This window comes from Panthera pardus, unplaced genomic scaffold (assembly GCF_024362965.1).
Source record: "Panthera pardus isolate Hobbes unplaced genomic scaffold, ASM2436296v1 HiC_scaffold_25, whole genome shotgun sequence".
Taxonomy (NCBI): Eukaryota; Metazoa; Chordata; class Mammalia; order Carnivora; family Felidae; genus Panthera; species Panthera pardus.
Genome location: NW_026526821.1, coordinates 66,062,400 through 66,090,072, shown reverse-complemented (window position 1 = coordinate 66,090,072; position 27,673 = coordinate 66,062,400). Strand labels below are relative to the sequence as shown.

The window sequence follows — 27,673 nt, the reverse complement described above, 5'->3', positions numbered from 1 at the left end:
CTGGAATAGTTCCAGCGCAGTTTCCAGTTCACTCTCGAAAGTGTCCTGGTTTGAATAACAAACTGTGTGCTCACTCTGCTTATTGTCAAAGGGTATATTCCTAGAGACTGCCCCTGGGCTGCTCCTGCGGCAGCTCGGACAGGTCCTGATATGCCCAGGCTGTGCTCTGCATGGCTGTGGGCTCTCCAGCTGTGTCTGAGCTGGATTAGAGCTGTAATACTTCACAGGCTCATGGAGGCTTCCTCGAGTGTTGGCATTCAACCAAGACCAAGCTGAGCGTGACAGGATCCCAGCAGGTGGTTCTTTCTCTCAACTCCCTGAAAAGAGCAATATTGATTCAACTCAATGAGTATTTGTGATTTCAGTCAACAAAAACATTTGAGTATCTGCTCTGCACCAGGTGTGTGCTGGGGTTGAGGAGTGGGGGCCTAGTGGAAAAACAAACAAGGCATGTATGTGACTGAGTTTGGGGAAGGTTATAGAGGAGACAAGGTCAGAAAGGGAGTTTGGGGTAGCCCCTGGCTCGAGGAAGGCTTTGCAAACTGTGCCAAGTGGCTCTTTCTGGTCGCCTTGTGTGTGAAGCTCAGGGACTGCCCTCGCATGATGGCAGTTCCTCGGGGAAGACAGGCCCTGGTCTCAGGAAGCTGTGAAGTCACTGCACCTGGTGTACAGTGAAGGCCACAAGCAGGCAGAGCAGGGATAGGGCAGCATGGCCCCAAGCGGCGAAGGGTGGCCACATGCAGTAGGACAGCTTGGCTGCCACGCAGGGGACCTGGAGGCTGAGATAGACAGAAAGGAGAGGGAAGAAGGTTGGGGGCAAAGACCTTGTTTGGATGAAAGGTAGGAATATATATTTGCTGGAGGGGAACAGCGGGAGCCTGGTCCAACTAGAGTGGAGGGTGCTGTGAGGGTGGGAGGGGGTTGGGGGAGGCTCAGTCAGAAGGCGAGGGCCACATGCAGTCACGCATGCCCAGAAGACCCGCTCAGGGAGCCCCAGCTAGACACACCCCATGCATGACAGCACGTTATCTCTCAAAGGTGGGAGAGATTCCAGAATCATTAACAAATGGAAGGGATCTCTTTTTTAATTAAAAACATGAACTTATAAAAACGAATATCAATGCTTATATTTTGTTGTATTTTAAAAGGTGAAACCTGCCCTCCCCCACCTCTCTTCTTTAGTCTTATAAGCCCTTATAAAAGGGGTGTTGGAGGCAAGAAAGGGAAGGTCATCATCTCACTGAATTTATTCAAGTTTCTCATTTGTATAAGAAACTCCCTGTAATGCGTTCTTTTAGAACAGAAAACGGCCACTTGGAAAATCAGACGTGTCTCAGGGGCAGTGGCTCCTGTCCCACTTTGATCAGAAGACGGCCTCAGGGCAGGTAGTTCCAAATTTTATTCTCCAAGTGGGTCAAAGTCCCCTGTGGGGTCAGAAAGTAACGGCTGGCAGTTATGACAGAGGGGGTTTTCTCGAGGAAGCAGTGACTCAGGTTGCCATTGGTGCTCGGGAAAGCTGTTGGTTCTAGAAAGCAAGAGAGGCAAGAGGTGGTCATATCTGTCTTAGGACTCACAGGTGGAAAGTGAAAGGAACCTCTCCTACCAGCAAGGGGAAAGGGAGATTGTAAGTACATAGGAGTATCTCTCTGACAAGAGCATGAACCAGGGGCTGGCAGGAACTGCTTCCCTGTGTCTCCCCAGTGCTTCTCTCTCAGGCCTGCTTCTTCTCCCTCGAGAGGCCAACCTTCACTGCCTCTTCACGTGTATAGGGTCTAATGTGGCTACCTCAGGCTCTCCTCACATCATTTCCTAAGCCAACACCCTAAAAGAATGTAAGCAACCCCTCTTGGTTCCAGCATCAGGTTCCCAGGAGAGAGACTCCAGTTGGCCAGCATGGATCAGGGCTTCACTCCTGGGCCCTTCAGCTGTGGTCAAGAGGGTCTAGCCCCTTGGTGCAGACAGAGCTGAGGGTCCCATTTGTGTGGTATGTGCATATAATTGGAATGGAGGACAGCTTCTTGGATTCTAGAAGAGAATGAAGACCCTTTCAGAATAAGAAGGGGAGGATGTCTTCACCAGCCTGCAGGAAGGGGATTGGAGAGGCTTACGGAGACTTCACCTGGAAATAGAACCACTGGAAAACTTTCTGCAGGGCCATCTGGACACCCTTGTGTTTCATTTCCATTCACTTAGCTTTGTCTTTGGCTCCTATGACTGTCTGTCTGTCTTTCTGGAGCTGGGACCACCTCAGCCCCTGCCTTCCTTACCAGTCTTGTCATCTGCCTGTAAAGCAGCCCTCATCCTCCTTTGTGGTTTTGGACGATGTGACAGTGACTCTGCCCTAGATATTAGCAGAGGGGCTGGTGGGAATGAGGTGGTGAGAAGAGCAATGTTTTACTGCTTCTCTTTGGCACATTCCAGTATTTTGTATAGTATTTCATACCAGTAGGGAGAAGCTTTCCCAAAGAGACCAGAGGAATTCTGGGTGGCTTTTTCCTGCCACAAGCCCAAAACTGAGACAATAATTGAAGAGCAGAGCCTCCTTCTGTTCTTTCCAAGATGGAGAGATTGGGTTGACTTTGAGCTTGAGCTCTGAGGTTGGGATTTTACCACCTAGCAGCAAGGATTGTTGTGTGCATCAAGTGACATGTCCAGAAGGGCTTAGAAAAGCCATAGAGCACGGCAGATGGAAGGGACCATGCTGTGTATCCTAAGTCCCTCCTCCCTTCCCCAACGACTGCTGTGACACTGCTTCTCCAGGTCCCTGTCCTAGCTCCATTGACCATCCTCTGTTCCTCTCTCCACCCACCCACCCACCCGCCCCCAACTGCTTTCTGAATTTGGCTTCAACCAAAGGGCATGGCTCATCTTGGCTGCAAATATCTTTTGCTGTTTCCATGTGACATTCTCTCTCCATTAAGTCAGAGCATGCATGTCAGAAGTCACCACACTGATGGGGACAGCTTGTCCTCCTCCTCCTCCCTTTTTTTCCTTTCTTCCTCACCTCCATCCACACCCCCCATTGCCCTCTGGACCTACAGGGGACACCTTCCAGACCTGGAGCCAAGGGCCCCACATCGCTTTGGTGCCAGGCCCTGCCTCCAGTGTCATCTCTCACCTGCTTGATGCCAGTGACCTCAGTGCAGCACAGAGCTGCCTGGATTCAGGTCCCCATGCCTGGGATTACTTTGAAAGCCCTATTATCTTGAAAACATAGTACACAATCTGTAAGTTCAGAATCAGGGGTTCTAAGCTGCATTTTATTTTATTTATTTTTTTAAAAAGATGTTTTTTCAATGTTTGTTTATTTTTGAGAGACAGAGAGAAACAGAGCACAAGTGGGGGAGGGGCAGAGAGAGAGGGAGACACAGAATCCAAAGCAGGCTCCAGGCTCTGAGCTGTCAGTACAGAGTCCCACAGGGGGCTCAAACACTTGGACTGCGAGATCATGACCTGAGCTGAAGTTGGATGCTTAACTGACTGAGCCAGCCATACACCCCCTAACCTGCATTTTAGAATCCCCTGGGGAACCTTTAAAAATCTTGGTGTCGGGCAGCTCCCCGACAGATCACATTAAACTCTCTGGGGGTAGGACTCAGGCCCAGTATTTTTTAAAAATACTTCCCCCACCCTAGGTAATTCTGATGAGCAGCCCAGGTTGAGGACTACTGTCAAGATGGTGTAAAGGCACCTGTCACCAATAATTCTTTGGGGCACACATAATTTTCCCAACCCCAGAGGTTGAAGAAGACAGGGTCCTTGTGCTAAGAGTCACTTTCCAGCTATGAAGAGATTGACCCATGTTAGCATCTGGCTGAGGCCTAAGGGAAGAGAACAGCACAGGGCTGGTTTGTCTGGATGAACCTAGAACCTGGAGTGTTACTAGGTAGAATTGTTCTGGGGAGAATGAACCATAGCAGCCTGGAACCCAGGCACTTCTCACCAGCCGGACCCTTGGCTGGGCTCCTCAGAGACCTTTGGTTTTGGCCAACGGCAGGGCTGCAGGCAGGCAGAGCCTACAGGCCTAAAGGGCAGGGTTTGGGCTCTAGATTCAGGCCTGCAGGGGCTGGGTGGGCTTGTGAGGGCCAGTGCCAGAGTCCCAGAGCCTGCCCAGGCTTATCCACAAGCCTCTCTAGAGAAGAAGGCAAGCCTGGACCCGTGGAGGCTGGGAGGTTGGGGGTGGTGAGTGAGCAAGGATGGGGAGAGAGATGGGACATAGATGTTGGGAAGGAGGGGTAGCCAGAGAGGGGAGTCCCAGGGGGTGGACACGTGGAGAATCATCTCCCAGTGGGTGCTCCTCATGGTCTTATTAACCACACCATTGGCCAAATCAGTGCCCAGAGAAAAGTGTCACCCTTCTGGAGAGAGGTAGGGGCTCAGAGGGGCCCAGCCAGAGTCGGGGGGAGGTAGCAGTGTGGCTGCTTTGGGTGGGAATGTGGCTTAGTATCTGAGAACCCTAGGCAGGAAGGCAGGCTCAGGCCCACTGACACCCCATCTCTGGTCACTAGAGTGGGTTAGGTGGGACAGGAGGCAGGGATTGACAAGGCATTTCATTTAGTTCACCCCTGTGGAACTGAGTGGCCCAGGTTAGGGGCAGGGTGGGACAGGAAGACAGCATGCTGAGAGATGTGTGGGTCACACATGGAGCTCAGGGCTTGATGAGGGCTGGCCGTTGCTTCCTCATCCTCTTTCTGAAGTCCTTGAGCTCAGCAGTCATGCCTGGCAACTGAGGGCCATCGAGGAGAAAGGAAGTTGCTAGAGATTCCCGTATTTAACAAGGCAAGAGGGGACACTTGGAAACATGCCAGGCAGGGTCACACCTGTTTAGGCTTCTAATCCCCAGCCCCTCCCAGGTTGGACATGGGGGCTACACTGCACATAACCCTGAACTCCTGTGCCCAACCGTGTGTCTGGGGTAGCTTTAACCAAACCGTCTATATTAGTTCCCGTGGCTGCTATAACAAATTTCCATAGACTTTTTTGTTTCACACAACACAAATTCATTATCTTCTAGTTCTGGAGGCGAGAAGTCTCCAAACCAGTCCCACTGGGCTAAGTCAAGGTGTTGGCAGGCTGGGTTCCAGAAGGAAGCTCCTTCGAGCAGCTCTGGAGGAAAGTGTGTTTCCTTTTCTTTTTCAGCTTCTAGAGACCATCCACTGTCCTTTGCTCATGGTCTCTTCCTCAAATCGCTCCAAACCCCTGTTCCCATCATATCTGCTCCTGACCCTCCTGCTTTCCTCTTGTAAGGATCCCTGTGACTATATCGGGTTCACCTGGATAATCCAGAAGATCCCCCCCCATCTTAGGGCCCTTAACTTAATCATGTTTGCAAAGTCCCTTTACCATGTATGAAAACAGGGGAGCCTGGCTGGCTCAGTCAGTAGATCATGCAGCTCTTGATCTTGAGGTTGTGAGTTTGAGCCCCATGTTGAGTGTAGAGATTGCTTAAATAAATAGACTTAAAAAAAAAAAAACATGTAGGAGAACACTTTCACAGGATGGGACATTATTCATACCTCCACACAGCATAGCTGGGATAGGGAGTGGGGCATCCTCTGCCAGAAACACTACTCCCTGCCCGCACCCTTGGTGTGCTAACTCCAAGCACCCTCCCCCATCTTCCTGAGGCTGGTTGGGTGCTTCTCAAAAATGCCCCAGCAGTTCCCAGATACTGGCCTGCATCCACTATTGGATTGCGGGCTTCGGGATCATAGAGTTGGGCCTCAGTGAATTTCCCAATGCCTAGCAGTGTTACCACATAGTAGATGCTCACTGAGTACTAGATGTGCTCCAAGGTACACAATTATCCTGTAGGAAATGCAGAAGCTTTATAGAAAATATGTTCTGGAGTTTCCTTTGATTATTTTGAAACACAAGGAATTTTAGGGAATGGCTGGTAGCCTGAATAACCTCAGTCCTTGCTGGTGTTGGGTGCTGACAGAAATCACCTGATGAAATAAGTTGTTGGGTTTTTTTTTTTTTAAGTTTATTTATTTATTGAGAGAGAGAGCATGCACATGAAAGTGGGCAAGGGGCAGAGAGAGAGAGAGAGAGAGAGAGAGGCAGAGAGAGAATCCAAGGCAGGCTCCACACCATCAGTGCACAGCCTGATGTGGGGCTTGAACCCATGAACTGTGAGATCATGACCTGGGCCAAAATCAAGAGTTGGACTCTTAACTGACTGAGCCACCCACGTGCCCCAGGTTTTTAAAAAGAGGGGGTAAATACATTGAGTCCCTCCCCCACTCATGCTCTCTCTCTCTCTCTCAAAAAATAAATATTAAAAAAAAAAAGAAATTGAGTGCTGATTTAGAAATCATTCTTGGAGGGTTGATCTCAAGTTTGCAGGTGTTAGACAATTATAAACAAGCTCTCTCTAGATCACTTAAGGGGTAAATGTGTTAAAAGTTGCATTGTGGGAAGTGGGGCTGGGCAGAGGGGGATCCTCCCTGATATTTTACAAATGGTACTTATGGCTCCAGATAAATTTCCAGTGGCCATGTTATTCCAGGATTTTAAAAGCACCCTATCATTTATTGTTATTATTATTTGTTTTAAGTCTAGTATAGTTAACATATAGTGTTATATTAGTTTCAGGTGTAGTAAAAGTGCCCCTATCTTAAATAACTTATATGGAAATGAAAATGAAGCTTCTGGGGATGCCTGGGTGGCTCAGTGGGTTAAGTGCCTTACTCTTGGTTTTGGCTTAGGTCATGATCTCAGGTTTCATGAGTTTGAGCCCCGCATTGGGTTCTGCACTGACAGTGTGGAGCCTACTTAGGATTCTCTCTCTCTCCTTCTCTCTGTGCCCCTCCTGCACATGCTCTCTCTCTCTCTAAAAATAAATAAACTTAAAAAACAAGAAAATGAAGCTTCTGGAGAGTTGTGTCTAATGACCCACATGTCTACAGTGTAGATGAGATCCTAAATAGAGAAGATGCATATTTCTGTAATAATTTCTAGAGTAGGATTAAATACATGTGTAGCTTTATTAAGAAAATAAAATGGCTTGGGACCAACTGCAGGCTCTTGAGCAGCCATATTAGACTCAGGAGGGCTGTGACCCCCTCTGCAGAGCCTCTGCCTTAGACACTCCCAGGGCAGAGCACTGGAGTGGCATGTGGGTTGGGTGAGAGGGAAGGCTAAGGTCAACCGGTGGGTAGAGCAAAGTGGCCTTGCTCCACATTTGTGCTCCAAGTCTCCCAGTGGCAGGAGAGCCTCCCTAGGGCCCAGCTAATGTCCCATTCATGAGGGCATGTGTAGGTGTTGCTGAGGCTATGTGTGTGGGATGTGGGGGCTGCACTCAGGAAACATAATCCAGAGGGGCCATGCTGGCCTGGGTGTTCTGAAAAAACATAAGGGTCTCGTAATGTGGGTGGTGGGAGGTGGGTAGTCAGGAAGGAGGGAGAGATACTTCTGAGAAGTGTGGGAATTGGGTTCTGGAAAATGAGGGGCATGGAGTGAGCCCCAGCAGGAATTCTGGGAAGAGACCTGTAGGGGTGAAGTAGACCTGGGAGGGCATGGGCCTTTGAGGCCACAGGAGACCTGGTAGACAAATGCATAGGAGGAAGAAGAAGGAAGGTGGAGGAATGAAAGAGGGCAAGGGCCCTGGGGGAATGTTGCTCCCAGATGAGAAGAGAGGCTGTCTGCATGCAGGAGAGTGCCCTGCCTTAGCCCAGCCCAGTCTAGCCTCTGTGGGTTCACCCCCGGCTTGCACTGGGCTGGGCTGCCAAAGCCCCTGCACCCTTGGTGGGGTGTTCTCAGGGATGGGGAACAACCCACAGGTGCCATGGGCCTTGTTAGGGGGTGGGGTAGTGAGCTGTGGGCATAAGACTGGAGTGTGGGAGAACACGTAACGGACTCTTCCTCTGAGCCTGAGCCAAAGCAGTTGACATCACAGTTACAGATGGGGAGTCTTGACCTCAGAGTCAGGCTGCGGGAGCTGTAAAGGTTGGATAGAATGGAGTTCTAGTGCCTCCATCATCTTTTTGCCCCTTTGAGAGTGGGCATCTGGTTTTTTTGATCTGAGACCTCTGTCTTTATGAAGATTCACCTGCTCTTCGTTTTTGCTCCTAACTTCCTGCGCCTGTCCACCAGCTGCCATCCCTTCTCTCTGCCCCATGGTTTCTGCTGCTTTCTTCTGCTGCCACCACCAGCTACTTCCCTCTTCTTTGGTCCCACACTCATATTGCAGAGGACAGAGCCTCTGCAAGCCTTTATCAATGCCTGCGTCACAAAAGGCAAAGAGAGGCAAAGGGAAACTAAAGAGATGTGACAACCAAGTGGAGTATGTGGTCTTGGGCTGGAGGGAAACACTGCTACAAAGAACACGAATGACGAACTGGCATATGGATGGGAGAGTAGATAAAATACTGTGTCAGAGTCAAATCCCCTCATTTGTTAACCATGCCTGTGGTTATGTCAGACAATGACCCTTGTTCTTTGCAAACACACTGCGGTATTAAGGGGTAAATGGGCATGATTTATATGTGCTCAGATGGGTCAGAAGAAAATAAATAAGACATGTTTTTAAAAGAGGTCCACAGTGACCAACTTCTTGCCAAATTCCAAAGGGACAATTAAGGGAGGAAGAGAGTGAGAGTGGGAGAGAGTGAATAGACTAGGAGAGCAGGGACAGTCACCCCCAGTCTGGGGACCCCCTGCATAGGGGGGCTCAGCCATGTCACAGGCTGTGGGCCAGTCCACAGAGGAGGAGCTTTGGTTGTGGAACCCACCCATGGTCCAATCAGCTGGCAGGCAGGCAGGGAAGTGGGGTCACATGGCCCAACACACAGCTCCTGTGGTGAGCTTGTCATGTTTCTGGGCTGCCTGGTATCTGAACCTCTTTGCTAGTTGGGGACCTTCCAGTTTCTTGAGTGGCTTTCACTTAAGGAGTGTCCTCTCTGGCTGCAGAAGGGGCGAGAGCAGCAGGCAGTACTGAGGATCCTTTATTCCTCCTCACTGAAGCTGGGGCCCAAGCCTCCAGCCAGTGGAGTGAAGCTGCCAGCTTCTGGGCACACAAGGTACCCCTGTACCTGTGTGTCATCCCCTGTGATGCTGCAGTCCCTGTGATGCATGTTTCTATGGATCCCAGAGGGGCCATCCTGCTGCCGCAGTGATGGGCACTTCTGTGTCTCTCTCTCAAGGGCCAGTGAGCTGGTGCTGTGTAGTGTCTTCAGAAGGTGGTAGAAAGAATGCTGGCTCTGTAGGCCAGGACCTAGGTTCTCAGGCACCATAACCTCTCCACCTTTCATGAGGACAAGACCTACCTCCCAAGGTTGTCGACTACCAAAGGAGCAATGTGACAAGTAAAGTGCCTTATAACACTTATACCTTATACACTGTTTCGTGCAGAGAAAACATTAGGATAGTTGCTGCCACTTTGATTCCAAGAAAGCAGCCAGTTAGTAGTAGAGCAGTGCCTTTGAGTCCGGGCTGGGTGCTGACTCCATCACAGAAGCCAGACTGCAGCTCCTTTGGCCCCAGGTCCATGCACTGCAGTCACTGCCTGAGGGCACCTGTGTGAGAGTCATTCCTGGAGCCACCTCCAATGGGTCTCTGTCCTTTGCAACTGGAAGAGACTGATAAAAATTCCAAGAAATTTCTGGCAGGGGGCAGAGAGCAGGATACTCTCCCCGTCACAGCCTTCCCAGCCTCCACAATCCTTCAGATCAGTGTCATGGGGGTTGGTACCACAGGTCGCTTATGTGTGAGGCTCCCTGATTATGGGTTGCCATCAAGAGCTGGCAGCATGGGCTGGGGGAGGTTTGTTTAGTTGGAAGCTTCCCAAGGCTGAGAAATATTTGCATGGTGATGACATCTGAGCGCCCCGTGGGGGAGCAAATGCAACAATGAGCACTTTGGTATCAGAAAGGAGTCTGGGTGTTGGTGGCTGAAATTCCATTCATATTTATGCCTGTAGATAAACACTATTAATACTGAAGGGCTGTGTCCTAGAGTGTGGTGGGGGTGTTGGAGGTCCACGGGGCGACCGTGCAACACTGAGTCTCTTCCCCAGACTCCAGCCCTTGTTCTGGCACCAAGTTTGTATGTGGACACGGGGTTTGTATGTGAACAGGGGGTCTGCCGACGGGACCCAGGGGTCAGGAAATGCCTGGGTCTCCACTACTGCCTGACTTTCCAACATCTGTCCAACTAATGTCAGCTTGTGTCAGGAATAGGAAGGTCTCCCCTCCCTCCATTCTCTTCTTGGTAAGATGAGCTTTCTAGACCTTTCTCCAGGGCTGGCAGACAATGTGACACCACCTATGGCCTCAGGCAACCTTTTAATGCTCACCAGGGTCCTTGAGCTGGGGGTGAGGGTGGGAGATAAATAATCTGATACTAATTGTTAAATCACTGAAGACTGTTTCCTAAAGTATTAAAGTGAAAGCTGGCACCCACCAGCTCCAAAAAAGGCCCTTCCTCTCTGGAACAGCAAAACCACACCCCAAGCATAGGGCTGAGGTTGGGAGCAGAGGCCAGACTGCTGTGAGGCCACAGGAGTGGGAAGTTCTTGTGTAGGCCAAGTTCTAGGGGAAGCCTCCAGGGCAGCTCTCTTGAGAGTAGGTGGCTGCAGTCCTAGGGGTGCATCAGTTGATATCTTGGGGCACGTGAAGAAAAAAGAGCTTCTGTGCAAACTTACGTCATCCTCCAAAACTTTGATGCATGTTTTTAACGTGTATGTAGTCTATTAGAAATGGGTGTAACACGTTTTAGGAGCGTACTGGTATGGACTTCATAGTGCAGGTGGCGGACCAGGATGCATGCAGCCGGGATCCTCACCACGCAGCCCTCTCCTGGTGCTTCTCCTCCAGGTGCTGGAGATGCTCCACCAGCAGTGCCCGCAGGGCATGCTCTCTTGTTCGGATGACAAGTCTGGCCCTGGTCTCTCCCAGCTGGGCGCTAGAGAGTTAGCAGGGGGCTCAGGCCCACCTGAGTTACAGGTGGCAGGCCGCCTGGACCCCCCTCTGCCTCCTTCCACCCACCTCCAGGTTTCAGCACCTCCCTAGCCCTCTCTGCTCTCACCTGCTCAAACCAAAGTCTCTTCCTGCGCCCCTCCCTCCCCCGCACCTCTCCCACTAGTGTGGCCTGTCCTGGTGACCTCTCAGACTTCTCTCCTCCATGCCATACTCCCCCCTCACTAGGCGCTCAAGGCCTGTTCTAGGATACCTGTTGGATGAAATGAACACGCTGTGTCCCTTTCAAGGGTCTCTTTATCCAAGACCTTTATTTCAAACTGCCAGCAGCTTGGCCCAGCCCTCTGAGGCTTCTCCAGAGGAATGCTGCAAGCCAAAATGCATTTGGTGCCTTTCCTATTACCAATAACTGACTACCAATCTTTGGGCACCCTGAGGCAAATCAATAGCATTTGCTTTTTCTGTTTAGTTTTTTTCCTAATAGAATTTCAGATAAAAATAGATCTCTATCACACACACACACATATATATATATTATATTTATACATGTGCACATTGAGACAGAGATCCTTCAACCAAGCGGTGAAGGATCCGGTGTCCTCTGCAGTGCTCCTTACGGAGTGGGAAGGCCAGGAGGGGCAGGCCCTCTCTGGGAGGCCCCTGGGGGTGTGCAGTGCTGAGCCAGTGAGGTGAGGAGGACAGGTCTCCCTCTGAGGAGCAGACTCGGCAATGTCAAACCAGGGTGGCCCTTGCCCAGTCTGTCCACACACTCTCATCTTAAGATGAGAGAGACGTACCAGATGGAGCTTTAAAACTAAAACCCAAAGTGCAGAGAAAAAAGGAATTCCCTGATAGGCCGGAGGGGCTGACTTCTTGGGGGAGAATTCCAAGAGCATCATACAGCAGGGCTAAGGGAATCGACAGGGAAGATACCCAACCCCCCAGCCCCAGGTCCCCTGCTGACAAGGATCTGCTCTGTCCCCTCCTCTGGTCTCCACAGTCCCCACTGGGCCCCAGGTGGGGGGAGCCAAATGGTCAGGTTGATGGGCGGGGTGGGGGTGGGGGTTGGGTCACCCATAAAAGCCTGAAGTGGTAATGGGCTGTGGGTGGTGAGATGTGCTGGGGTCAGTCCTAGAGACTGCCCTTCTTCATACCATTGTCCTCAGAGGGTTCTGCATTGTACCCATAGCCCAGAAACTTAAGGCTTGAAGGAGCATGTTGATGCAAAGTATTAGGAAGAACTGGGCCCAGCTGCCATGTTTGTATCCTAGGATCTAGAGCCTAGGGGGGCCATTTGGGGAATATTCCCAGAAAGGTGAGTGTGGCAGAAATGGAAGTAGAGTTAGGGCTGGTGCTCGGTGCCCCTGGTCAGGCACCAGAGGCCCAAAAGGCACTTGGCAGCAGAGGGGAAGAGCAGTGGGGCCCAACTGGCCTCACAGGGCAAAGAGGGGCAAAGCTGGGCATCCTCCAATTACTCAAACCTGGGAGAGGGACCCAGAGGTCCTAACTTCTTCCCATTTGCCAGCAGAATCTTCAAGCCCGGACTGCTCTGGGCAAGACCTGAGAATTACCTAAAACCCTGTAGTGCGACTGGGGCTGAGACCAGGACCCTGGGGCTCCCTGGGCACAGAGGCACAGGTAGAGGTAAAGTTCAGCTGTAAGGCTCCCCAACCTGTGCTCTTGGGCAGCAAGTCTGGTCACTATGACTGTAAGTCACTTAGGGTCCAAGCATACCATCTCTCGAGGCACCGAGTCAGGAACAGGAGAAAACCCTTGTGGCCTAGTCAGAGGGCAGCTTGTGGCGCTCATCTTTGGTATTGGAGAACAGGGAGCTGAAGTTCAAGGCTAATACCTGTGCAAAGTCACTGGAAAATCTAGGGTCAGGGATGTGGAAGGTGGTAGGTATAGTATGGGGGCTTCTAGACAGTGGGGGCGGGGGGGGGGGGAAGTACCTAGGAGACCCAGACCCTTACTGTACATTTAGATGATGCACAAACACATTTAGAGATGCCCCCATGCTGATGTGGCTTCCCAGCTACTTCCTTGCTCATAAACGTCACAATGTCTGTCTGAATCCCAAGGAGCAAAGAATTTGCTTTTGATGCAAATCTGGTCCACCCAGCTCCAGAAGAACAGCTCCCGGACCCAGCTGGCCCTGGAAGGAAAGCAGGGCTGGAGTGGGGGAGGCGAGGAGAAGTAGGGCTGCAGCCTACAGAAGTGTTCCCTAGAGATGTATTTTTCTGAGGTCCCACATCACCCCTGCCCTGTACTCCCTGCTGCCTGCCTGCATCTGCCTGCCCCCTACTCCTTAGGGCAGCCCCCTCCCACCCTGCTGCTGCTGTGCAATGTCACAGCTCTCTGGGGATGATGGAGAAGGGCAGCACTGGGCTGCTGGCCTCCAGCTCAAGGGCAGTGAGGAAGCAGTCGACGGCGGCCTCGCTCTGGCCTTGGGCCTGCAGCACCTCGCCCAGGCCCTGCCAGGCCTCGTGGCAGGTGCTCTGCCTCTCCACGGCATCCCGCAACACCTTCTGGGCCAGACTCTTGTGGCCCAGCTGACTCAGCATCAGACCCTGGGGAGCAAGCACAGGGTGAGGTTAGTGAAGGGCATCCTGGAGCAGGGGCATCCTGGCCATCAGGGCAGGGCTCTAAGTCTCAGGCTTGGGAACCATCAAGTGACCGTTCTTGTTACCCATGCAAATCCTACCTTCCCTGCCCCAGCCCTGCTTCCCAGATCACCCGCTGTGAGAGTGCTGTCCCTCCTGGCCCCAAGGATGAGCTTTCAAGTCAGCAGACCTGGCTTTGCATCTCCCCATTATAGCTGGGGATCCTGGCAAGTTACCTCTCTCTGGTCCTCAGTTTCCTCATCTGTAAATGGGAAAGACCACAATATCCACCTCTAGGTTTGTCAAGTTTACAGGAGTCAGTCTATGTAAAGCACCTGGACAGTGTCTGGCATGTGTGAGCTCTCAAATGGGTGTGTTACCCTGAGGCCTTGCTGCTGCATGTGGTGGGACCCTTCCCCCTGAGGGATGTGTGCCATGGGTTTCAGACTCTACAACTTTAAGCCTATAGGTAGGTGGGGGCAGCTCCTCTGCCTGCATCAGCAGTGGTCTTCCTGGGACATTGGGGTCCCCAGATGGCTTGGCAGGTGAGGGTCACAGGAGGGCGGATGCCAGGTAGGAGAGGCTCTGGGGAGATGGATCAGGGGTGGCTAGGAAGCTTGGTGCTGCTGTTTGTCTTCAACAACCCCCGTGGCAGAGAGGAAGTGACAGGAATCGTCATAAACGTTTGGGAAGTGAAACTGGCACCCCGTCCCTTCTATGTCCTCTTCCACTCATATTGGGGAGGGTGCCTGGAGGTGGGAAATAGGGTGGTGAGTAGGGGGGTAGCCAGAACCCCCTGCAGCCTCCAGTCCCAGAAAGGCTGCTTTGTGCCATCCCACTGATCTGTGTTCCAGCCCTCAGAGGCACGGGGTGGCAGCACAGGGGGCCCTCCTCTCATTCAGAGATTTGAGGTAAAGCCTAACACTGACTTCCTGGACAGACGGAGGCTGGGGTGGGGGAGGGAAGCTGCCTTCTATATGCCTGGAGCCCCCTCTTGGGTGCTCGCCCACTGATGGCCGTGTACATTTTTAGCTGGAACATTTTCCTCTTCACCACGCTCCCCAGAGTTAGGCCCTGTTGCTATGGAGACCCACTGGGGAAGATGCACATGCCTGACTTCATAAAGTCCTCTGAGAGCTTGGAACACGACCAATTAGGCAAGAGTGAAAGATGGTGCTCAGGAAGCCCTAGGAAAAGCCTCTTCCTCTCCAGAGGTGCTAGGTGGTGGTGGTCCTGTGGCCAGGGGCCAGGAAAGCAATGGGGAGCCATATTCACAGTGCCTCTTCAACCCAGGGTGAAGCTGTCTGCAGAGAACCACACGGATGTGGTGGAGGACAGGGGAGCTGCAGCAGGGCGGAGCCACATGGGAGCCATGCTGACTCAGGGCTGCCTGGGACCAGAGGGCAGTGCCCAGTCTGGCCAGCAGGGCTCCAGGCCAAGCCGCGCTGCCCGCATGGCCTGGGAGCTGGACCCTGAGCAGCTCACGATGGAACAGAGCCCACAGGGAGGAGGGGAGGAAGGCGAGACGACAGGCTGCCAGACACCCAAATTAAGCACCAAAAACGGAAGGTTTGAGCCCTGTGAGGGCTGCCCCTGGAGGAGCAAGAGGACAGATGGGGAGGGCCAGCAGAGCCTCCCAGAGAGACGGCAGGGCTGCAGTGATCTTATACACCAAGATTTCTATACTGAGCTTCCATGTGAGATTTTGTTTGACAAGAGGGCTCCACTGCTAAAACGGAGTTCAAAAACCCCTGATCTCAAGAAGTGTGTGGGTGTTTGGAAAGGGGCCAGACGTCCCTGCAGGCTGAACAGGGTGTGTGTGTGTGTTTCTCTCTCTCTCTCCTGGTTTGACTCTCAGTTAGGAAGTTTGCAGAAGGCTCCTCTGCATGTTTCATGTAGAGGAAAAAGCCAGGGCTCCTCAGCCCGAAGACCTCGGCTGGGCTGGAATCCCAGCTTTGCCACTGACAAGCGCAGTGACCGTGGGCAAGTGGCCCATTTTCTCTGAGCTGTGGTTTCCTCATCTGCACCCAGGGAACAGAACGGTGTTTCCCAGTGGGTAACCGTGCAGGTTCTGCAGTGATGAGTTTGAAATCATGTAGTCAGGGCGCACGGTGGGCAGACAGCAAACGGAAGGGTCCCCAGGATGCACGGAGGGTCCTGCCTGAGTGAGGAGTAGTAGGAAGTGGTTCCTCTAGAAGGCAAGGCTCTCTGTGGGTGAAGACTGGGGACTGGGGTGGGGTTGGATCATGTCCCCCACACCCTGGGGTGCTGACCTCAGAGCCTGAAAGGAGACACCGGGCTGGGGTCAGGCTGGGGCCCCGAGGCCCAGGGCCTGTAACAGGATCTGCTGCCACCTGCCTGAGACACCAGCCTGTTCATGTTTGGTAGCAACTCAGAGCTGTTTGCTGCCTGACAACTGGGCAGAGCCTGCCTTGGGGAGACGTGAGGTCTCACCTGCTCTGCCCCCAGCCTGGCGCTGTGCCAAGGGCCCTCCATCGCCCTCCTGGCACCCCCACCCCAGCTGACCAGAGAATAGGTCTCCAGGGAGATGGTGGGAACACAGTTCCATCCAAATGTCCCTGGTGACTCTTACCTGACTCTGGCCAGGGGGCACCTGTGCCAAGAGAAACCAGACCTGTTGGTGACTCAGCCTTTGACCCTCACCTGGGAGATGTCATAGCCACCACCCGTAGCAGTTAGCAAGCAATGTTATGGCAGTTGAGCACTGCGCCTGTGGGAGGGACCAGGTTACAGTCGCTCGGGGAAGGCAGGGCTATGGGGGAAGTTCCCAGAAATTCCCAACTCCATCCATTCTTTCTTCCCTCCCTTCCTGGACCTCAGAGACGAGGCAGCATCTGGCCTCATCTCAACCACCCAGGAGCCTGCTCCCCGAGGAAGCCTTCCCCGAGATCATCATCTCCTGGCCACACCACCACCTTGAGACTGTGCTCCATTACTGTGGGCTCTGGTGTGGGATCCCTGCCCTGCCCCCTTCTTAGGCTGGGAGGGACAGGGTCCTTGGCTCCTGCCTGCTTTGCTATTCCTCACAGGATGGCAGCTCAAAAGAAATGTCCCAGGCTTGGAGCCAGGTACACCATAGGCAGTGTGCATGCTTACCGCCCTGTTTAGGCCACAAGGACAGGTAGCCCGAGGGGATCTCTAAGGGGGACCCTCCCTGTTGGAAGACTAGGTTCTCTGGGGGGGGGGGTACATGGGCCTGGGATGGGGAAGAAGGGAAAGAAGGGCCCCCAACTTCCTTTTTGAGAATTGCTACTGCATTTCACCCCATTAATTCAGTGCCTGACACTGTCCCCCAGAGGGGAGGGGCAGCAGGAAGGTCCTGACTCTGTGTGTGTGTGTGTGTATGTGTGTGTGTGTGTGTGTGCGCGCGCGCGCGCTCGTGTGTGTGCGTGTGCGTGTCTGTCTTCTTCTAGGGAAGGCCTGCCCTGGGAAGCAGCCCCTAGAGCTAGGCCAGCTGCAGGCCAGGCTGAGAGCTCCCTCCCTGTCCCTACCCTCAAGTATTTATAGAAGTTATTTTGGGAATTTTCTTTCTGAGCTCAAGGCACATTCCTGGGATTCTGTAACAGCCTTTCCAGCTGGGAAGCAGGGAAGTAGCTAGAGGTGCTAGAGCCTCCTGGTCCCAGGAGCCCTCTTCCAGGGGACCCTAGGGCTGCAGGGAGGAGCCTGGGGTGGGGTCACCTCTGAGGCTGCTCCCTCCACCCACCCTGAGGCTGACACACCCTGTGGTGTGTGTGGGGGGAGGGGGTCGGCCCACATTCCAGCTCCAGCTCAGCCACCCCACCCCCCCACCTCCCAGCAGGCCCCAGGTCCTCCCAGGTGTGTCAGCCTCAACCTGTCCAACCAGACTGGGAATGAGCTGTCTCTCCAGGCTGAGAACAGAGCCCACATAGCACCACATCCCTCCTGGACCTGGGACAGCTCCAAGGCCCCCGGGGCTGGTCCTCCCTCCCCTTTAGGAGAAGGGGCACAAATCCTTCTAGACTCTACCCAGCACCTGATTGACAAGCTCCACCGATTCACTTGGAGCCCAGCAAGGTGGGGGTCTTCGGGAGTAGCAGAGGTGGCCATGCTCCTGTGGCAGAACCCAGGTCTTCCTTCCTCCTCCTGTCCCTCACCCTCACAGAGGTGAGATGTCCAGGAACACCGGTGGGCCTCTAGGCTCAGCCTCTCGGTGGGCCTCTCGGTGGGGGTTGTCTTCACAAGGCCAGGGCCAGGCTCAGAGATACACACTGGCTTGATGAGAAGGCCCATCACGTCCTGGGGGGCTCCCTTGCCAGCCCTGTCCCTAGGCAGGGGGCTGGGCCTTTCCTCCTCCCACATTCTGGGCTGGTTTCAGGTTCTGGGCCGGCTGGAGGCTCTGCCTACCCAGGAGCACAGCTAGGCCCTCAGGGCTAGGTCAGGAGCCTGGACTTCATGTTCTCAAAGTGAATGCCCTGTGATGGGCAGTGAGTGGGGTGGTGCCATTTCAGAAGCTCCTTTCTCTGGGCAGGAGGGGTGGGTGCTGGCATACTGGACAAGGGGAAGGCTGGACCCTGCTGCACGCTCCAGACACGATGAGTCTTTCAGACCATCGATTCTGGAGCGAAATTAAGCCGACAGTGCTTAACTATTGTTCTGACCTGAGTCTATGACAGCCTGACAGAAGGCACCACTTCCTTGTCAGGGTTGGTGAGGACTTCAGGAGACCACAGTGAAGCCCAAGATTTTCCAAAAGTCCTGAGCCAGAGCCAGGGGAACCTGCCTTCACCCTCTTGAAGGTCTCTGAACCAGGGCTGAGGGTGCGCCGTGTGGTCTGGGGGCTGTGTCAGGCCAGGAATGAGGTGGGTAGGCACGGGCCTGAACCCCAGTGAGGCCCATGCTGGCCTTGCCCTCCCACCTCCCCACACAGTGAGCCTTTGGAACTCCCTTCTCCCTCCCCGTCCACTCTACTTTCCCACCAGGGAATGTAGACCTCAGGTAGTACTGGGAAGGGACGAGGGAGAGAAAACTCGCAATAAAACCACAGCAGGAGGAGGTCAAATGGCCAACAAGACGTTCCCGCTGAACTTTCCTGCCAAACAGAGCAATGTTCCCGTCTACCGGAGCTGGTAGGGCAGAAGCTGACTGTGAAGAGGGACTGTATATGTGTGAGAGAACTCAGGGTCTCTGCACACCCAGCACAAGGCTTCCGGGCCTTCCGGTTCCTTCAGGCTGCCTGCATTCTCAAAGCCACCTGCCACAGCTCAGGAAGCCAACAAGGAGGGAGAAGCCTAGAGCAGGTAGGGTGTCCTGGACCCTGAGGCATCAGGCCCCAGGAACCAGAAAACCTGCTCATCTGTGTGTTTGTCAGTCTCATTCAGAGCAGGGAACCTTCAGAGGGCCAGGCACTGGGTTTCACTTTTCAGCTGCTCAGGACCCTTTCCTCCTGAAAGTCAGGAAGCAGAGGCTGAGCCTGCCTGACCACAACAGAGCCCATAGTGGAAAGCCAAGCAGGGCCTCCCTAGAACCTGGCCTTCCCTGCTGCTCCTCCGAGCAGCCTCACACCATGCCCGTTTAGCTGAAGAGCCCAGCTGTGAAACTGTTCTCACCCTCAACTCAGACTCCTGCCTACTGAGCAGGCATTCCCTGCTCTCGGCTAAGGTCAGCATGGCCTTGCACTGTGTATACCCTTGTCCCAGGCACAGGGCACTTGGGGCCCAGGTCCTGCACATCTCTGCCTTGGCCAGACTCGCCTGATGGGCTCAGGAAGGACAGAGAGGCTCTGCTACAAACAATCTCTGGAACTTGGCTCTTGGCTCTACTTCCCTCTGCAAACAAAGAGCATCTGAACTTTGCCTGGGAGCTGTGCTTCACAGTGAAAAAGGTAAAAGTAACCCCAACCACTGGGCCATTCACTTACACAATTATTTAACCTAATTCTTAAAAAAAATTTTTTTTAAAGTTTATTATTGTGAGAGAGAGACAGAGTGTGAGCAGGGGAGGGGCTCAGAGAGACACAGAATCTGAAGCAGGCTCCAGGCTCTGAGCTGTCAGCACAGAGCCCAACATGGGGCTCGAACTCATGAACTGCGAGATCATGACCTGAGCCGAAGTCAGATGCTTAACCCGCTGAGCTACCCAGGTGCCCCTAACCTAATTCTAACAAGAGACCTAGGTGCTTGGCATTGTGATTACCACTTTACAGATGAGGGCACTGAGGTTCTGAGAGGCTGAAGGACTTGGTCATGGAGGAATAGTGAATATAGGCAAAATAGGATTCAAGTCCAGGTCACTTAGCCTTGAAGGCTGTGTTCCAACCTCTAGACACGAGCTGGCTCTGACACTGGGGCTTAAAGACCATCCCAGCCAGGGGCGCCTGGGTGGCTCAGTCGCTTGAGTGTCTGACTGACTTCAGTTCAGGTCATGATCTCCCGGTTTGTTGAGTTTGAGCCCTGTGTTGGGCTCTGTGCTGACAGTTCGGAGCCTGGAGCCTGCTTTGAATTCTGTCTCTCCCTCTCTCTCTGTCCCTCCCCTGCTCATGCTTGTTCTCTCTCTTTTTCTCAAAAATAAATAGAAACATAAAAAGAAAAAAACCCAGCCACAAAGCTTCAGAGGAAAACTACAGGGAGCTCTGAGGCCCTGGGTCCTCGCCCAGCATCCCCTCCCTACCTTCTCAGCACCCTGCTGGCACCATGGGCCACCAGGCAGCCCAAGGGAATCTGGGCCAATGACCCTTGTCCCACAGCAGGAAGTCAAGCAGTCTGGTCACAGGTGGAGCTCAGCCTTAGGCCATTTGCTATCACATCCTCCACATGAATGATGACAAAAATGCCTGGTGCTGACTTACCTTTTCACAGCACTCAGCCTATCTGAGCCCTAAAATCTTCCCTTTGAGGTCACAAGGACCTGAATTATTATCCCCATTTGAGACAAGAGAAAACTGAGCCAGTGAGGGGAAGTAATCTCTAAGGCTTTCAGAACTCAAGGGATGGCAGGGCTATCTGTCGGTCTTAGATGTGTCACCTCTCCAGTCTAGTCTTGCCCTCCAGGATTGGGGATGGGGCCAGTCAGGGGAGGAGGATGGCAGGAGCTCTGTGCATCCAGAGTTCACCTGTCTGGCCTCAGACAGCAGAGCTTGTAGGATTCCCACAGCACCTGCAAAAGGCCTAGCCCAGAACCTCGGGGCAGGCAGGGCGGAGCTCTGGTCCTGGCTGACTCAGGCCTCGCCTTAGGGAGCGCAGGAATGGTGGTGGGGAGCTTCCAGGGACTTAGGGCAGGTGCGGCAAGTCCCAGCGTGGGGAAAGAGGGGCCAGAGTCTCTTGAGCTGGCCACACTATGGCCATGCCCCTGATCCCTCAAGCCCACTTGAGGAACGAGGCAGCAAACTTCATGCTGGGAGCGAGAGGGAACGAATGCAGAGAAATAATTCACTGCCCCACTCTCATTGGGGTAATGGATGACAGAAACGCTGTCTTCCTGTCTTTCCAGGGGCATCTGGAGACAGAAGAGGCTGGATCACCTGGCCAGGACTGCTTCAGAAATTACATCCCCAGGAATTACATCACAGGAGCCAAAGTTCATTTAGGGCAGTTTCCCCCCTTGCTGCTGGGGTGCCCAAGGAGGAAAGCGTTCTGGGGAGATGGAGCAATGAGAGCCTGGAACTCCGGCCTACGAAGAAAGCATGACCACGGGCAAGAGCCAGTGAGGAGCAGGGAAGCCTGGCCAGAGAGGCGCGAGGAAACCCCAGAGCCTGTCCTTGGGACAGCAGGGTGGGGGCCGCCCACAGACACAGGTGCAGGGATGCAGCATGCCTGTCCACTCCTGGCCGACGCTCTTGAGCTGTCTCTTGCAGTGAGACAGGCTGCATCAAAGCATCCACACTCCTGGCTCAAGCAAGGGGCGGGCAAGGAGAATGAGTCAGCCTGTGGCCGAGGCTAGTGACCCTCCCACCATTAAAGTCAGGGGACCTCATGGTCCTCCTGGGAGGGCTCTCAGTGACTTGACCATTCCATTAGTCCCTCCTGGGTTCCTTGCCTTCCCCAGGCATCCTTGTTCCCTTGGAGATGCAGAAGGACTCCTGAGAGGTGGCAGGGCAGAGACAGGCTCAGAGAGAGAGGGGTGTAGGCACCTCAGATTCCTCTCCACCAAGCCCATGGAGCCCTTCTGAAACACTGTCACCTGGGGGCCAACTCCTCTGCTTCCTTTCTCATGTTTCCTCAGAGCAGGCAAATCGAGTTCAGGCTTCCCCTCCGTAACGAGATTCTTCTGCCTGTAAATTAAGTGCTGAACGCCCAGGCTGAGTGAGTAGGGTTTCTGGCTACCTGGTGGGGAGGCTGAGACCTAGCTGGGAAAGACTGTTAGGATCTGCTCCTGAGATTTCACTGGGAATTTCCATCTGCAGAGAGCATGGCATTTTCTTTCTGTACCTGGCAGTCTCCTGAAGCAACCTGGCCCTCCGTGAGCCTAGTGGAGGTGGCTGCCTGCAGGGCTGGGGTTTGATGGCACAGACACTTCTGGGGCACTGCTGAGGCACAGTGGAGACTTCCCTGGCAAAGCACCGCTAAGCTGGTGTCTCTTTCCTGCCTGTTGGGTAGAAAAGCCTTAGCTGAGACCAGGGTGGAGCCTGAACCATGGAAATGCCTCCCATCACATCCAGGGCAGGGAGGGTGGCAGGACCCGGAGAGTAGAGAACCTGCTTCGGGGCCAAAGTTCATTTTCTTAGAAATGCCAGGACCCTGCCTCCTAAAAGCAATCACCTTCCACTCCCAGAAGCTTTCTCTGGCCTGTCCTCAAAGTTCCTGTCCCCATGCACACAGCCCTAGGGAGAGGCCCTGAGGCTGGCCCCCCTGGTGTTTGACGATCCTGCCCTAAGGACTGTAAGGCTGAAGGTGGCACCCACACAGCTCACCGAGGGACCCAGAGCTCTCCTGGCCCAGCCTGTGGGTGGCTGTGCTCTTAGGGGAGGGGTGCCTCTCCTCTCCTTGCCCCTATCAGACAGAGGCTGATGTCCTTAGAGAACCACCGTGGTGTGGCAAGGCCAGGATGCACTCCTTGGGAACCTGCCTTGGCAATGACTAACTGCATGGGGGTCTGGATGGGTATCAGTTCCCCTTCACATTTTTTTCTCTGGATAGTTCTCCAAGAATGCACCCACCTCCAGAGTTCATGAAGGTTGAGACAACTGATGTGTCTCCGTCACTCTATTATTTTTATGGCAAATCCCTTACATAAATGCCAAGTTGACTTAGACCAACAGGTAGTGGTTCCCCTGATGTTGCACCATGGTAAAGAACATCTAAAGGTCACGTGTGTGCTTGGTGAGAAAAAGTTCTGTGATTGATTAGCAATGTCTGTCACGGGTATGGGACTGGAGATTAGAGGCTTATACGTTGTTCTGCCTTCTCTGATGTTGCACTGAAGACTTTTAGGAGCACTTTCACATGTGCCACCTCATTTGATTAGAAGTGACCTAGGAATGATGTAGATTATTATTCATTTACAAAAGGAGACATCAGGAACATGGAAGTTAAGTGTGTCTTTTACTAAATCACCCAAGTGAATTGGGGCCAGAGCCAGGATTAGATCCTAGATGTCCTGAGTTTGAAGCCAGCACAGGGAAGGCACTCACATCAGGGAATGCTGGTGATCAACATACCAAAGTGTTCCTTCCTGTGTCTTTGGGGAAAGAGTGCTTAGTAAATCTCCAGGCTTGCAATTTGCTATTCTTCATGCATATGTGTGGGATGCTGGCAGGAACAGAGCATGTGGAAAGCAAATGGGCTGCCCACGCCAGAGCCGACTGCCCCTCTGGTTGCTTGTAACTTTCAACAGTGGGCAGGCCTGGCCCTGACTTGCTCTAATTTCATCAAATCAGCAAGGCACCCCGGGAAGAGAAAAGGGACCATTTCAGAAACATCTGCAGGGAGCCACTCTGGACAGCTATTGAGTTACCATGGAAACCCACCCTAGGAAACTGCTTCAATTTCAGGAAAATCGCTACAAACAATAATAAGCATAAATGAAAAATGGTACACTGTTACTTCAAAATTGTACTTGTTATTGGGTTTTAGGGACTGAGCCGGCAGGCACATATCCGTGAGCGCAGTGGAAGGCAGACATCTCTGCCTGGCTGCAGGCCTGATGACAGAGCCCACATCCTCCCTCCCACCTCCCTAATCAAGTGTCTGGATGTGACCTCCGGGGAGGCATTTGTCAGAGGAACTCATGTCTGAATTGCGGGAGGAAGGAGGACGTGCCTTGCAAAAAACAAACATTTGCTGAGCAGACTGCAAGGCAACACAGAGCCATGTGGAGGGGAACATGGGCCAGGTGTGATGTCACTGCGTGGGCTTTCTTCAGCTAACGCTGAACATTCACATGGGTCCAAAGTAGATATCCTTTAAGAAATCGGGCAGCAGGAGTAATAGCTGAGCTGGGAGTCTCTACTGTAATCTGTTTTCAGGGACTCTTGGGCTGGAAAGGACCTTGTAAAGATGACTTGGCCCAGCTCCTCCCCCAAGTGGTGTTTCCATTCTGTTGGCAGTGTCTTCAGCAGACGGTTCCTGAGTTTGTACTTGGACTATTCTAAGAGCTGTACGGTTTTTCCTGACACTGAGCGGAAATCGAACTCCCTGTGGCTTCTCGTGAACGAATCAGACCCCTTTTGGCAATGATAACCCTCCAGCCATCTGGAGTCAGTCTGATCCCTCTGTGTTCTCCATGTGGCAGGTGTCAGTGACGCCCTTATGGTTGCTCCCCTTAAAGAACTGTCAAAGGGGGACATCTGGGGTGGAACCTGGACCCTGACAGGGGAAGACCGTGTAGCTAATGGTAGGCTCATGAATTATACTTCAAAAATCACTGTGCATGTGCAGGCCTGTACACATTCGGATCATTACATTTATCCTGATACTGGCTCTCTCAAAGCAGCTAAGGAAGGAAGGGAAAAAAATGGCTATCCCTAGTCTACTATACCAACTGTTGGAGCAGGTATTCAGTAAATGTTTCCTGCACCAGAGAATCCCCACTGCACAGATAAGTAAAACCGAGGTTCAGAGAAGCCCACGATCACCCAGAAAGAGAATGGCAAGGCCAGGCCAAGAACACCAGCATCCTGCTCTCTGCCTCCAAACCTTCCCACGGAAAGTCACCGAGCCCTGGGCACCCATGTCCTGAGCGCCATGTTGCCGGACTGGGGGCCGCTGGGCCCTCTTACCACCCCAGGGGCCATTTTCCATGTGTGCTTGAGTCAGGGCTGACGTGACAGCCCATCTCAGTACATCCTCTAAATGACACCAAAGAGGCACAGAGCTCCTCTTAAATGGGAGAGGCAGCCTGGTGATCACGGAGGCACTGGAGACTCCCAGAAAGCAGAGCATTTGCCTAGTGTGTCCAGGGCAAGGGTCTGATGAGGAATAGCGAAATGCCTTTGGGGCTACACTGCTTTACCGAAACTTACAGCAAAAAGGAAGTCACAAGGAATATCAACCAAACCTACATTTTTTCATCAACTCAGCCAGGCTCTGATTGAAGGGGAATGGCCCTGCCTCCGTAAGACACTTGTGTCTCCCAACAGAGCAGGGAGGAAGCCACCTCCCCCCAAGCACCGGGGAACAGGGGCGGCAGGGCACCTGCAGACAGTGGAGAGGGTGAGAGGGCAGAAGGGCCCTGATGCCTTTCTCGGGGGCCGGGGGGCTGACTCACCAGGCTGTGCATGATGCGCACACCGTCGGGGTTCACCGTGAGTGCCTCCTTGTACAGCTGCTTGGCCTCCTCCAAGCTGCCCTTCATCTCGGCTAGCCGGCCCCGCATGTAGAGTACCGAGTGTGAGGTGGGAAAGAGGCCCGCTGCCTCCTGGATGCAGAAACCCGCTTCCTTGAGGTGTCGCTGCTCCATGAACAGCTCAGCTGTGAAACCAGAAGGACAGTGGGAGGTGACAGTGGTAGGAAAAGCCAGAGGCAGAGGACCCCTCCCTGCATCTGACTGGCAGCCCCCAGAATGGAGGGTCTCAGGTGGTGGAAGCCATCCCTCGAGTCACAGCATGGGCGGGGCTGGCTCTGGGCCGTGGGGGCAATAGCAGAGAATGGTTTCCGAACCATTCAGGCACCGCGCTACATGTTCCACATGGACCGTCTCCACTGACGCTCACAGCAGCTTGTAGAACAAGCACTTTTATTACCCTGCTTCAGGGAGGAGGAAACTGGGGCACAGAGAGGGTAGGGAAGTGACCTTAAGACCACAGGGAGAGTCAGCTGTGGACCTAGGGTTTGCATCAGGTTGTCTTGACCTCCAAGCTTGGCAGTGGGGGCACGGGTGGCGTCTGTAAAGGTCAGGTGGCTTTCTGCAGTGTCCCTCACTTCACCTGGTGACCCTGAGTCTCGGGGTGGGGGATGGAAGCTGATCAGGAGGATGCAGGTGTGTGCTACCACAAGGCCCACACTCCTTGAGACCGTGGGCCAAGGCCTGCTTCTGCAAAGTGTCTACTCTCATCTGACTCTCCTAGGAGGTGCTCTCATGAGCCCTGTGCTAACAAACCAGGCTGAGGGAGGCAGGGCGTCACTCTAGTCCCTCAGTGGAAAGGGGTGAGGCAGAGCTGGGCTCCTAGCAGCTCCGGCCTCTCTCCAAAGCCCAGGGCTTTCTGCCACACTGAGAGAATAGGTAATGCACGTGCCTTTTACCAACAAGCAGGAAAGATCTGTCCCACAACCAGTTTGCCCTCTTCCCTGCAGATCTGTGGAAAATGGGGCCATCTCTCCGATCTCAGGCCAGCCCACATAAAGGCGCATTTCAGATCCACGCTGCACAGGTACACACCCACAACAGGCACTTTTAGAAACAGGCCGGCTGGGCTTGCAGCACGGCCTCGTGGCCCCCTCAGCCTTCCTCTCCGGCAGCCCTGGGCTCAGCTGCCCCTCCCGGGGCTGGTGCCTGCACACAGATGGGAGCACAGAAGGGCACGCAGAGCCTGGCTTGTGGCTCTGCCAGGAGCTGTTCCTAGCACAGGCCAAGGGCTGAGGTTACACTAATTCAGGTTACACTAATTCAGGTCTGGGGCGGGTAGATAACAGACATCCCCAAAGAAGCTCCCAGAACAAGGTGGAAAACCTGGGCCCAGGCATCGTCTTCCTGTTTCAACAAGAAGCAGGAAGGAAGCCTAAGGCCTCAACTGCAGCACACAGCATTTGGGGGTACTCAGCGTGAATGTTGCCTAAGGTTCATTGTGTAATCAAAGTAGCTTGCCACATCCTACAATACTACAGAGGCCTTTTTGAGCAAGGGTATGCTTTTTGTCTCTAGAGGAGATGAGAATTTGGAAGAACTAAGTAAACACAGAGGAGCCAGGCCCCCAGGATAAGGCTAAAGAGAAACGCAGGCTCTTGTCCCTGTAGACAACCTGAACTGCAGAGTCCCAAGGCAGAAAGTGCAGGAAGGTGAGGCCAGGAAGGGCAGCCTTAGAGCCCAGGGCCTTGCAGGGAGGGGTTTGTCTAACTCTGTCTAAGCTCTCCTCTGCTGTGCTGTCACGTTCTCTTCTGGAGCTGCTGCCTGGGGCTCTGAGCAGGGTGCCTTCATAACTGAGGGCCCAGTGTGCAATTACAATGTGCTGATCATGTGCCTGGCCCACCCCCATGAGAAGGATAAAGAGGGGAGGTGGGGCAGCGGAGCGACCAAACTGCTGGAGGGAGCCAGGGCAATGGAGCGCCAAGTGCCAATTCTGAAAACTCTGGGCACTCCGAAGGGGTCAGGTCAGCTGTGCTGGTGTGGCCAGGGAAGTCTTCCTGGGGGGAGGCAACACTGGAACAGGGGCCTGAAAGTACAGGGGTGCTTAGACAGGCAGACAAAAGGGAGGTTGTGCAGACCTGGAGGGCTGGGCTCCACTGTGACCTGCCTGAACTCCCCAGGGTCACTGGAGGAGAGGGGGAGAAGCAGAAGGAGGCATATGGTGTGAGTGCCAGAGGCGGGGAGGCCTGTCCTGCACCAGCCCCTGTAGCTGCTTCCTCTACCACCAGGAGCTCAGCTCAGAGGCTAGGCTCTCCACTCCCATAGACCTTGCCCAGCAGGCCCAGCCCACCTGCCTGCCTGCCTGGTACTGGCATGGCTCATTAAGCTGTTTACAACTTGCCGTCCTGTCTCCTGAGTCCCTGTCTCTGGAGGCTGCTCCTGGGGTCTCCCTTG

General features: G+C 53.6%; 1 protein-coding gene across 3 annotated transcripts in view; it reads right to left on the bottom strand.

Annotated features, from left to right (window-relative positions):
• Positions 1-11,211: 11,211 nt before the first annotated feature.
• TTC7A (tetratricopeptide repeat domain 7A) overlaps positions 11,212-27,673 on the bottom strand; it is a 120,582-nt gene continuing 104,120 nt past the window's right edge. For all 3 annotated transcript variants that reach the window (XM_019414117.2, XM_019414327.2, XM_019414265.2), the window contains 2 exons: positions 25,205-25,407; positions 11,212-13,489 (listed from right to left, as the gene is read on the bottom strand). In XM_019414117.2, the coding sequence (XP_019269662.1) occupies positions 13,268-13,489; positions 25,205-25,407 (425 nt within the window). In that variant the 3' untranslated portion in view covers positions 11,212-13,267. The remainder of the gene's footprint in view (positions 13,490-25,204; positions 25,408-27,673) is intronic.